This window comes from Sphaeramia orbicularis, chromosome 10 (assembly GCF_902148855.1).
Source record: "Sphaeramia orbicularis chromosome 10, fSphaOr1.1, whole genome shotgun sequence".
NCBI lineage: Eukaryota > Metazoa > Chordata > Actinopteri > Kurtiformes > Apogonidae > Sphaeramia > Sphaeramia orbicularis.
Genome location: NC_043966.1, coordinates 18,654,914 through 18,667,204, shown reverse-complemented (window position 1 = coordinate 18,667,204; position 12,291 = coordinate 18,654,914). Strand labels below are relative to the sequence as shown.

Sequence of the window (12,291 nt, the reverse complement as noted above, 5' to 3'; positions counted from 1 at the left end):
AAAATATAAAACACAATAAATGCATTCATATATAGTTTAATTATCAATCATCTTGTTTAAGGTTTGCTAACATTTTAAGAACATTTCTATTTTTTATTATTCAAAATGAATTTATTTGTGTAACTAAGTTTTATGATGAAAGGTTGATTTATTAATTAATGACCAATTTATTTATTTTTCTTATCAATGAAAGAGGGCACTTTTCAGTTTACATTTTGCACACAAAATTTACTTTAAAAATGTGTTGTTGTTTTTTTAGATATTACAGTTAAATGTATGTTGTTTGTTTACAAAGTTTTGAAAATATAAACAGATACCTTTGGCACGGGAACAAATTTTGCCTAATTTTTTTCAGTCAAAAATACTGAAATGAGAGTTGGGGGTACTTGGCTAAAAAAGTATTTTTCAGGGGGTACTCCACTGTAAAAAGTTTGGAAAACTACTGTTATAGATGAACCTAACTGTTGCTTTAATGATGAAAAATAATCTGCTGATTACTTGTTTATTTACAGTATGCTACACAGTCTTGTTCACAGCATTAGAAATAGAGAATGTTAATAAAGATGATGTGCAAAAATGGTATAACTGAATCACCAATATTTAAGTAAGAAAATGGAACAAGACAGTGTTTCAAAAAAAAAAAAAAATCATCTTTATGTAGTTAATTTTTTCTTTTCTTGTTGATCAAGCAGTGGTTTCTAATCTCTTTTATTGAAGCACTGCTTTGTGTGTTTATACAGATGCATTTGTCCCTAAAAACAATAAGGAGATACTAGGAGTTTCGTTAAAACAGTATGTTTCAAAATAGCTTTATTTAAAATTGTTTCTCATGTAAGACTATACATTTCTAAATATGTGCTTAAAACATACAGTTCATGGACAAATATTTTCAGGAAACATTTGAAATTTGCATTTCTTATTTCTAAGAAATGTGTTAGAAAAAAGACAATCTGACAGGAAACATGGAAGTGGAGTTTGACTGTTTTGCAGTGGTGCTGTAATACTAAAGCCAAAACCATACATCTGCTTACAACAGATAGCTTTGTGAATGTATACATTGTTGAAAAGTGGAGAAGAAACAGGAAACAGGTGGATCATTGTCAACAGTATGGTTCAGTTCCCAGTCTTTGTAGCTGACACCTGCTCATGTGCTTGTAGTCTTACAATGGCAGCTCAAACTGCAATTTAGTCCATAACAGTGTATTAAAAACAGGTATTCAAGTGGATGGATTATAAACATACATTAATTACCGATTATGTTAATAATAAATAGTATGTTATTTTAATCACCAGAAAACCGATAAATGTAATGTCATTTGAGCTTTCAGAAATGACTTGAATGTGTCCTGTCAAAACAAAAAAGTGGAATATATGAATATTACAAATATGGCATATATAATAGATTGCTACCTAGAGGCATCTTTTCATCACAGTAGTTAAAAGTAGTATGCTTCCACTGGTTATTGAGGTTGGCAGATTTTGAAATATTTAGGAAAAAAAAAAAGTGTAAATTGGGAAAACTGAATAGTGAGTCCCAATGTTTTGTATTGAACATACATGACACAGTATTATAATATATGATTCAAGTACACACAGATCAAAATCATAGCCTCAAAAGCCAAAGTAGGCAAGATGGACAATCAAGCTTTCTATTCATCCTGATGTCTTATACAGTAAATGTTTTTTCAGTAATACCATCTAAATTTTAAAAACCTAAAGATTTGAAAAAATAATTTTAAAAAGCAATTCAGCTTCAAAGTGTAATTTAAAAATTGTGATTTTTCTCTACTTATTTAAGTCTTGTCATGTTTTGTTGAGCCCATGTGAGGTGGGCATAATTGTTAGTCTTCTTTGCACCAGTATCATCATGTAAATTCAAATAAGCAGTGGAGGGTGGTGTCTATATTAGCTGAATATACAGCTGAAGTTGATATTTGTTTAGTCTGCATTAATTTGAACCGAGCAATTGGTAAAAACCAGAGTGCAATATGGCAGCAGGACAGCCAGTGAACGACGCAGACTTGGAATGGGATCGGCCTCATCCGGTCTCTTATTTTCATCATTGCTGGCATCTCCACCCACAGCTTCCTCACTGTCCTGCTCTTCTTCAGCACCACCCTCCCCCTCCACCACTGGGGGACACTGCCGAGGCTGGAAGGTCACATCCACAAACTCCAGGCAGCGAAGACCACAAAGCATCCTGCAACTCTTCACTATTTGCATTTCACTGAGTGTGCAGGCCCAGAGACACAAATGCTTCAGGTCTTTCAGACGGCTGGCACAGAGCAACCCTGGCCCCACCTCTTTACCACCCAGACTGAGCTCCTCCAACCCAAGCCAACCTGCCCCTAGCCCAAGAGACGCCATCTGTAACTGATAGCCCTGCCGCCCAGTGATGCCCAATTCTAAAAACTTAAGCCTGCAAAGACCTTCCACACCAGATACACCATCCTTGGCTGCACAGCTCCTTAGCCCATTAGCTGTGACCCGAAAGGTGTCACGTAGCTTCAGCTGAGTGAGTTTTTCCCATGACGTCAGACTCTGCAAATGCTCGTCTGTGAAAGAGGGCACATTGTTAAGAATCAATCTCTCAATAGTAATCCCTGTTGCAGAAGCGGACCCTTTACTTATATGATCCCGTCCTTGCTTTTTAGCACCTACGCTTGCGGCATCTGATCCCTCCCGAGGACCAGCAGATGAAGCAGGCAAACTTTGGTTAAAAAAGTTAGGAGGTAGCTCACAACCGCACAACTCCAGCACCTGCAATGATGGAGGTAGAAGCTGACAGCTGGGGAGGTCTCTTAAGTCTGTATGCAGCAGGTAGAGCTTTCTCAGGCGAGGGCACTTTGTGGACAAAGCTTTGAGCCAAGACTCAGACAGAAAGGTGCCCCCTCGGGCAGAAAGCAGTAAACCTCGCAATCGAAGGTACCGTAACCCACAACCAAAGTACTGACGGACCAGGATCCAAAGTATCCGAGAAGACACCTGTAATAGACAGTGGACAGCACAGAGTGAGGGATGAGAATCAAAACACATAGAATTTATACAAAACTATGAAAAAGTCAAATTAAAAAAACTTCTAAATATTGTTGGTTTAAATTCCAGATGGATAAAAAATGCTAAAGATCAATCAAATATGGTATATAATAATGTGCACATCATGACCAAAAAAAAGTCCCACCTAGATTTAGCTATGCAAATAGGCAAGAGTTACCACAGTGATTAAAATGGTTCAGCTGGTAACAAGGTATTTATCCCTGACTGATGCAGTGAGAATCTTATCTAGCTTATCATTTTCTAAAAAGACTCATGGACATATCAGGGTGAGAAGAGAGGTGATTACCCATCATGCCTACTGCCAACAGTGCAAGCCTGTAGGAGTGGTGTTATGATCTGGGGTTGTTTAAGTTGGTCAGGTCTAGGTTCAGCAATGTTAAGTGTCCGTAAAATGAGGGCAGCTGGCTACCTGAATATATTCAACGACCAGTTTGTTTTCCCATCAGTGAATTTTTTCTTCCCTGATGACACAAACATATTCCAAGATGACAACACCAGGATTCATTAGGATCAGATTGAAAAAGTTTGGTTCAGGGACCATGAAATATTATTTTCACATAAGGATTGGCCACCACAGAGTCCAGATCTGAATCCCATTGAGAACCACTCAGATGTGCTGGAGATAACTTTACACAGTCATCCTACTCTCCATCAACAAGACTAAAAATTGATGCAATTATGAACAGAAATAAATGTTGTGATATGTCATAAAATTATTTAAAAATATGGCATGGTAAATGCATACCGTAATCATCACCCATTTAAATATTAGACTAAAGAGCCTTTTTTTTTTAACAAGCTGAGCATAAGTGTTATGCAAGTATAATAACAGTATACTATTCATGATTTTTGTTAACCCTGAGCCTATTTAATGTAAGTTTAAATATGTTTGTGTTCTTAATATGAATAATCTGGGCTCAAGATTTTTTTTTATTGTTAATTCACTAGATGCACAGGACATACAGAGAGGTGAGATACCGTTTGTCTCTCACCTTGTTAATTTGCATTATTTTTTATTGAGGGTTTTACTATTTTTTCCATTATTTATCTATTTATTAGTTGACATGAGTGTTAAACATAAACAGAGAGTCCAGTAGTAGCTTAACAAAGATCTCTGACTTATTCTTCTAATTTTTATAAAGAAATATTTCGAATAAGCGCTGGCTCTTTGAATTTCATGTTTACCGGTCAAGTTGGAGTATTAAGTGCTTTGGTAATGATTTATAAAATAACAAACAATATGTATCACATTAAAAAGAAATAATCTGTTATATTTCACCGTTTACTCAGATTGTTTTGCTGTGCTGTGGCTGTATTACTTGATACAATAAACACTATATAAAGGTAAACAAACTGGTGAAGACACGTTGTCAAACACATTCTTACCCCTTTCCAAACAGTCAGATCGACAAATCTCCACAGTCTCTGGTCTTTAACAAGGCGTCTCCATCTCGTACACACTCTAAAACAACATAGTTAAATAAAACATAACTAAAGCATGTGACGTGAGTACGTTTATAACAAAGCACTCAGTGGGGTTTGTTTCATAAGACAGGAAATATCAACAGCAAAGTTACATTTTATCCTACCTTCCAGCTCTGACAAGTTCCCGTACCCCAAGATATGACAACACATCGATTAGAATATTTTCGGGGATATAGTCCAGATTACAGACTTTAAATTCATCCATTCTGTAAACAAAACTACTCAACGTTGAACACGGACTGGTATTGTGACGCACACACCGTTGCGCCCAATTCAGGAATCCCAAGGAAACTGCTGTTCGGTGACTGTTGGGCCGACTGTTAGCAAGCTAGGGTCCTGACTGCATTGTTTACCCTCAATATACCGTCTGTCATTCACCAATATTACTATCTCTTAACACCTGGTAAAGTTAAAGTATATTATGTAAAGCTAAAACTCACATTCAGCTTTTAAATGTAGCGATATTGCCACCTAACGTCAGATAGACGAACAATCCACTGCGCATGCGCCGTTCTCCGGACAAGATGGCGACGAGCAATGGTGGAGGAATGGAAGTGGACGGGGCAGGCGAGTAATTCTTCCTTATCTCATAATATATTCTCGCTGTTAACACTTTATACAATGCAGATTGCGACATATGTTGTATATCTGCGTTATAATGTGACACGTATCTGTGTTATAGTTGTGGTGTGAAATCTGGCAAGTAGCGAGCTTGCTGACACAGGCGGTCAACAGTTAACGTTGACAAAGCTGACAGCAAATTAATGACTGAATATTTGACTGTTTTTTGTATCGCTTTTAAGACTTTAATATGCATTGTCACTCATCTAAAGATATGTCTATCAGCACTGGCAAGAATATGAATATTCCCCCTAAGAAGTCATAACAACAATTCACCGAAGCTGGTCTTGGGCGTCCATATAAATCTCTCATAATCTATAAAATACAATTATTTGCTGGTCATTAGTTTTTGGCTAAATTTTACAACAGTCACTGTACAAGATATAAACTTATTGTTCTTCTGTGTGACTCATGGACTCTTTATTATTATTAGCAATAGTAATTTAACGTAGATTTTGTTTTACTAGTCCTGATAACAGCAATATTTGCTCTGTTGTTTTTTTATATCAAATGTTTGTAGAGTCTGATCAATATGGGATTGAATTTCATTGAATTATTATTAAGATAAACACATGTATGCAGCTGCACTAGAGAATGATTGAGATTTGTGTTTACTAAAAACAGGGGTGTCAAACTCATTTTAGTTCAGGGTCAACATACAGTCCAATATGATCTCAAGTGGGCCAGACCAGTAATTATTTATAGGTACTTAATTATTTTAGGTTACATAATAATCTAGAAATAATGTCAACTCCAATGTTTGTCAGTTCCAAAGTAAAATTACGTAATGAAAATGTTTACATCTACAAACTATCCTTTGAATTAATGTGAATAACAGGAATAACCATGAACAACATCCAATTTCTTGAAAATAGATAAATAAGTGGAATTTTAACAATATTATGTCTCAGCTTATCATTTATACATTTGCATTAAATTTACGGATTGCAGTGGATCTACAAATGGACAAAACATGTATTAACAGGCATATTATTGTTGAAATTGCACTGAATTCTCTCCAGACATTTCAGGTTGTTCATATTTGTTCAAGATATTCACATCTTTTGTAAAAGGATAGTTCATAAATATACACATTTTCATGTAATTTAACTTTTTCAGGCTAAAAAAAAAAAGAGGAAAGTTAGGAGTTGTTATTATATATAGGTTGTTGTGCTAGTATTTTACTGGTCTGACCCATTTTCAGATCAGATTGATCTGTATATGATGTATGACCTTTTGGCAGGCCAGTTTAGGCTGTGAATTTGACACCCCTGACCAAAAGACTAAAGTTAACCTAAGTATTAAAGCCTTACATGTTTATACCTCTATCTGATTACAGCCAGCCCCAGTGTCATGGCCTCAGGGGTCACAGGGAGTGTATCAGTGGCCTTACACCCCTTGGTTATCCTCAACATATCCGACCACTGGATACGCATCCGCTCACAGGAAGGACGACCAATGCAGGGTATGCTTGAATCCCTTCTTGCATGACTCTTGCTCTGTGTCTTATGAAGGTTTTGCGCTGTGGTCTGACTCTGCTCATTGTTTTTTCACTGTCACTCAGTGATTGGAGCATTGATCGGGAAGCAAGAGGGTAGGAACATAGAGGTGATGAACTCCTTTGAGCTGCTATCTCACACCATAGATGATAGAGTACATATCGACAAGGAGTACTACTACACCAAGGAGGAGCAATGTAAGTGGCAATATGTACCAGGAATGTTGTATATGTCATTATTATTATCATTGTTACTGCAACAACATAATTATTATATAAAATCTCTATATTGCTGACATATTTGATTTGTAAAGGCATACCAACAAACAATCAAATTTTTATTATTCTAAGACATTCGCCCTTTGCTAATGTATATATGTCTGAAATATTCTATTTTGTTCCTTAGTCAAACAAGTTTTCAAAGACATGGAGTTCTTGGGCTGGTACACCACTGGCGGTCCCCCTGACCAATCAGATATCCACATTCACAAGCAGGTAGGCAAATGTGTAAATGAAAGCAGAAGCATCCAGAGTTTGTAGCTTCTACTGCTGCAAAAATGACTCATCCCCAAACTAAAAAAAAAATCAAAGCAAATAACACAGCAGTAACAATTATACTGTACTCATTGGCATTACTTTTGTCATGATTATAGAAAAAGCATACTGTGGTCTGATTGATATTACAGGTGAATCAGTCAGACTTTTTTTGTAATGCACTGTGGAAGTAAAATCACATGAATGCCAATGTGTGTTGTGATTTCTATTAATTGTAAATTATGTAATGGGTAATAATCCTGTCTTTCCTGCAAGGTGTGTGAGATCATTGAGAGCCCTCTCTTCCTCAAGCTCAATCCAATGACCAAACACACTGATGTAAGTTTCTCTATAGTAGCCAGTAGCACAGTAGTTGTCTTATTACATTTAGCCTAAACATGTGTTTCTTCTTTTGCCAGCTTCCTGTTAGCGTATATGAATCTGTGATCGACATCATCAGTGGCGAGGTATGGTTATAATATCTTGTTGACAGTAAAGACTGATACTAAAATTTTTAGATTGATTACTGAACTGCACAAACAGTAAACTCCCTAAGTTTTGTGTTAAATTCATATATTCTTTTTTTTTATTACTTATTTTAGGCCACTATGCTGTTTGCTGAGCTGACGTACACTTTGGCCACAGAGGAAGCTGAGAGAATTGGTGTCGATCACGTAGCTCGAATGACGGCTACCGGAACAGGAGAAAACTCAACAGGTGACACAGGCTGTGGCTAATATTTACAGTTTTAATGTGGTAATAAACACAGTAGTTTTTATAGTAACCAGTAAAATTTCTTATTTCTGCCATAATGTAAACTCATAATGTAGTTATTCCAACTAGTCATCGCTAGTACGTAGATACAGGGGTTGTTTTCTTACAATATGAGTTGGCCTGATTTTAAATGATTATGTTCACAGGATTTTAAGTATACACTGATTTCAACAAGTGTATGCTTAGAAAAAAAACAGTAGTAGTAGTATTTCACTGGATCAAAAAGACTGATTAGATCTATATAAAGGAATCAGCTCATCAAGGACAGGGGCAAGCTGAAAAAAAAATCAATAATCTGTGTTCAGAAACTAAGTAGTACAAAAATACAAGAGACAGAAACAGGAACAAGGCACTCTGATAAAATTCAAATAGTGTACTACAAATAGAGACACTATCACCAAGGTTATGTTGTGTATGCACTCCCTCAACTTCTATAGGAAACAGAAGTACATTCATTTAATTTATGGCACAGGTTAATTCTCTAGTCATTTGTTGTGTGTATTGTAGTGTATTAGATCTGTAGCATGTTTTTCTAGGCACACCATCGCTTTGACTTTTTTACTACACACATAAATACTTAGGAAGAACTCTTACTCAAACACTCAAAATTATTATTGACAAGAGAGAAATTATCAAAATAGACCAGAAATAGACTTAATAGTCGGCCGCCAAATAAACCGGATGACAATTTGTTTTTTTGTGGTAATGAGAAAAATGCTTCGGCATAAATACAGCAACACAGACCTGCTTTAAAAATGCTTTACGTCCATTATTGCCAAATCTATTATTCTCCAAAACCAGAATGTTGTCATGTTTTCTGTGTTTGCCTTCTGTTCCAGTTGCTGAACACCTTATAGCCCAGCATAGTGCGATAAAGATGCTGCACAGCCGGGTGAAGATCATTCTAGAGTATGTTAAAGCTGTGGAAGCAGGTGAGAAGAACCATTTAATGGCACTGTGATGTTAAAGACTGGAAAACAGCTGTTTTTAAATGAGAAGTTTCCTTTCCTCACTTTTAAGAAGCGCCCCTTCAAACACACTTCCATAATTACAGAGTCCCGTTTATATTATCGTCAAAGCATCATTTTACCTCTTTGTTTGGTATGCATTATGTCTTACCTCTGTCCTGTTTGCTTCTTGTTCCATAGGTGAGGTACCATTTAATCATGAGATTCTTCGAGAAGCAAACGCCCTGTGCCACAGACTGCCTGTCCTCAGTACCATAAAATTCAAGACCGACTTCTACGATGTAAGCAAACATTCAGTTTTTCTTACATAACTCTTTATAGCCATAACACATGGTAGCCTTTCATGTATAATGACAGTCATTTAAAGGATGAGGCTGGTGTTCAGGTCTCATTAAAAAGGCCAAAACAAACAATGTGTCTCAACTCTTTGACTTGAAATTCCAAAAACAGGCTACGTCAATTCCTAAAACAACTTGGCACTTCAGCAAATGTTATTCAAACAGGAGTAAGTAGAGGATTTGTTGGGGACTTTACAGCCACAGAAGGGCTATTGAGTGGGTTTTTATGGCTTAAAGATGCGAGGTATGAGATGAAGTAGATAACAACAATAATAGAGGACAGTGGTAAAGAGAGATAAGATAAGATAAGATAAGCCTTTATTAGTCCCACAAGGGGAAATTCCAGATTTACAGCAGCAAAGCACAAAAGCACACAAGAGCAAAAGAAAGTCCAAATTAAAGACAAATGAATAAAGCTATATATACGATTTACAGCAAAGAGGAATAAACCCAAGGAGGCCAAAAGATAGAACACTTGCATTTTGTTGTAGTAATCAGCCTGAATGCAATATCATATCCAGTCCAATCTAAATGTATTTATAAAGCATATTTCAGTTGACCCAGTTGACCAAAGTGCTGTACAAAAAAAAAACATAAAACACAATAATACATTGAACAATAGAACATAGTGTGTAATATTTTCCTCTAGTTTTTGTAATACATTAATACATGGTTGTAAACACAAAATAAGAGATGTGTATTTTTGCAAGCTGTAGCCATTGCATTATGATAAAGCAGGAGATCTTTGGTCAGTTTTCATGTCAACTTTTAATGTTGCAGTTGTTTTTTTTTTTGTTTGGTTTGGTTTGGTTTTTTTTTTTGGGGGGGGTGGCTCTATTTGTAAGAAAAAGCCTGATAGAAACCTGATGTTACTGCCTATATGTGGCTATTGTGGCTAAGACCAGAATAGAACACAGAGCAAATTAAACAGTTATGATCGTCTATTTAGCGTCATTGTTCCAAATAGAAATTCCCATGCACAGATGAAGGCATCTAATGCTAATAATTAAAGTTCTAAGTGAAGCCCTTGCACTTTGTAATAACAGTGCAAATACAATCATTTGTCAGGAAATGTGAGGAAACCTGATAAATATTGTACTACAAAATGTGGGTGATATTATATTACAAAGTGAAGATTTGTCACTTTTTTTTCCAAGTTCAACATAAAACCATTGCCTTTTTATATAATGTTTTATACAGACTTTAATTGCTAGTAGGATTGAATTGTTAGTTGTTGTTTTTCTTTGGGCTTATTGACAACAGAGAACCCACAGATAATTGCCAGCCTGAGCCTTTAAGCCTCTCTTTCCTCTACAGATGTTCTTATTGATTGTCTAACTGTACAGGATTGTGTGAACAATGCAGATTTTTATCACAGTAATCTCAAAAACAAACATTGCCCTTCTGCTTTGTGTGCGTTTTTCCACTAAAGTGCATGTTAACACTGGTGAAAAACAACCAGGTGTAAAACTGTCTAAATAACCAAAGGGGGACTTTGTGTAACTGTGCTTCTGTTTTCCCGCAGCAATGTAATGACGTGGGTCTGATGGCCTATTTAGGAACCATCACCAAGACTTGCAACAGTATGAACCAGTTCATCAACAAGTTCAACGTCCTGTATGACAGACAGGGCATCGGCCGCAGGATGAGAGGACTGTTCTTTTGAGCTGGCAGTTGGCAGACGCAGAGACAAACAAGCACTGCAGGTTCTTTTCTCTGGTCTGTGTTTTTCTTTTTGGTTTGTCTGTATTTTGGTTTAGCTAAGACAAAATTCTTCAAGCAACAGTAGCTTTTGAAACCAGTTCACCATTTTCAACCACAAGTGTATCTGAAAGCACTTAATGACACCGATCAGTAACGCCAACAGAGAGAGAAAGATAACCGACAGCATTCTGTTCTGGGTATGCACAGCAGCAGATCCACTGTACATGAACGTTATTTTATTTTACCTGTTTGTTTTATTGTTTCATGTTTCTGTATGTAATAAATGGTCTGATTTTTTTTTTCATGGGACTTGGACTCTTATTTTTTAAAAGCTATGGAAAACATTAGGATCAATGATGGAAGTACACACACATAAAATACTTGTACTTAACTTGAATATTTCCATTTTATGAGGCTTAATGCACAAAAAATACAAAAACCAAGGCACTCTCTTATACTTTTAAAATGCCTTTATTAATTATGGCACGTCTCAATGGACCTATTAAAATTTAAAATGATAAAAGAGTGCCTTGGTTTTTGTATTTTTTGTGCATTGATGGTCCCTTTACCAAACAGCACCTCTTTTACTCTTTTTCATTACTGCCTGGAGATCCATGAAGCGTTTGTCTTTACCATTTGTTTAGGATGGTTAATACTTAAATTCAGTCACACCTCAGAATCAAATATTGCACTTTTTATTCCAACACATTTGCCTGTTTTTCACATAGTTCCTTTCAGAAAATTCTCTATTCAACCCTTAAGACCCAGAACTAGTTTTATGGCGATTTCCAAATAAATCTTTCTCTTTTCCTTAGTTATTTATCATTATTTATTATTTTTTAGTGAAAATGAAACATTTTTCTATATTTAATCAGGGTTCCCATGGGGTCCTAACAAGTCGTTAAAGTCTTAAATTTCCAAATGTGAATTTAATACCTTAAAGAAGTCTTTAAGAGGTATTAAATTTGATATGGTAGGTCTTCAGTTATGTTTCCATAAACTTGTTGGCTGTATTGTGTTTAAATATGTCTGTTAAATGTCCAAGCTGCAAAGAAAATAACATTAGTCGACTCAGTTCCACCTGTTCCATTTCAACAATTTATATTGAAATTAGGAACCAATTATCGTTACTTTACAGCCCCCGGTGAGAAATGACTCAGAACAATGGGGAATCAAGGTGTTTGGTACAAAATAACTTTTCCTAAATTGTAGGAATCGGAAATTTTTGCCATAATTGCCATGAAAAAGGCATTAAATTCTGTTCTAAGTAGTCTTAAAAAGGCTTATATTTAACTTGTAGAATCCTGTAGGA

At 35.9% G+C, this 12,291-nt stretch overlaps 2 protein-coding genes across 2 annotated transcripts; one reads left to right on the top strand and one right to left on the bottom strand.

The window, feature by feature from the left end:
• Nucleotides 1-793: 793 nt before the first annotated feature.
• On the bottom strand, nucleotides 794-4,959 carry LOC115427289 (F-box/LRR-repeat protein 12). Its single transcript, XM_030145793.1, has 3 exons — nucleotides 4,647-4,959; nucleotides 4,444-4,519; nucleotides 794-2,985 (listed from the first exon to the last, which is right to left on the bottom strand). Exons 1-3 carry the CDS (start codon nucleotides 4,745-4,747, stop codon nucleotides 1,939-1,941), a joined length of 1,224 nt encoding a protein of 407 aa, XP_030001653.1. The 5' UTR covers nucleotides 4,748-4,959; the 3' UTR covers nucleotides 794-1,938.
• An 18-nt stretch (nucleotides 4,960-4,977) lies between these two features.
• cops6 (COP9 signalosome subunit 6) lies at nucleotides 4,978-11,288 on the top strand. Its single transcript, XM_030145795.1, has 10 exons — nucleotides 4,978-5,109; nucleotides 6,503-6,628; nucleotides 6,728-6,859; nucleotides 7,068-7,156; nucleotides 7,472-7,534; nucleotides 7,615-7,662; nucleotides 7,798-7,912; nucleotides 8,809-8,901; nucleotides 9,118-9,218; nucleotides 10,801-11,288. The coding sequence occupies exons 1-10, from the start codon at nucleotides 5,046-5,048 to the stop codon at nucleotides 10,939-10,941; spliced, it is 972 nt and encodes a 323-aa protein (XP_030001655.1). The 5' UTR covers nucleotides 4,978-5,045; the 3' UTR covers nucleotides 10,942-11,288.
• The last annotated feature ends 1,003 nt before the right edge of the window (nucleotides 11,289-12,291 follow it).

Excerpts from the sequence above, each read along its gene's own strand:
- LOC115427289 (XM_030145793.1), bottom strand. The coding sequence starts at position 4,747 with ATGGATGAATTTAAAGTCTGTAATCTGGACTATATCCCCGAAAATATT. Across the intron at positions 4,520-4,646 it reads GAACTTGTCAGAGCTGGAAG|AGTGTGTACGAGATGGAGAC; the intron begins GTAGGATAAAAT and ends ATGTTGTTTTAG. Across the intron at positions 2,986-4,443 it reads ATCTGACTGTTTGGAAAGGG|GTGTCTTCTCGGATACTTTG; the intron begins GTAAGAATGTGT and ends TGTCTATTACAG.
- cops6 (XM_030145795.1), top strand. The coding sequence starts at position 5,046 with ATGCGCCGTTCTCCGGACAAGATGGCGACGAGCAATGGTGGAGGAATG. Across the intron at positions 8,902-9,117 it reads TGTTAAAGCTGTGGAAGCAG|GTGAGGTACCATTTAATCAT; the intron begins GTGAGAAGAACC and ends CTTGTTCCATAG. Across the intron at positions 9,219-10,800 it reads TCAAGACCGACTTCTACGAT|CAATGTAATGACGTGGGTCT; the intron begins GTAAGCAAACAT and ends GTTTTCCCGCAG.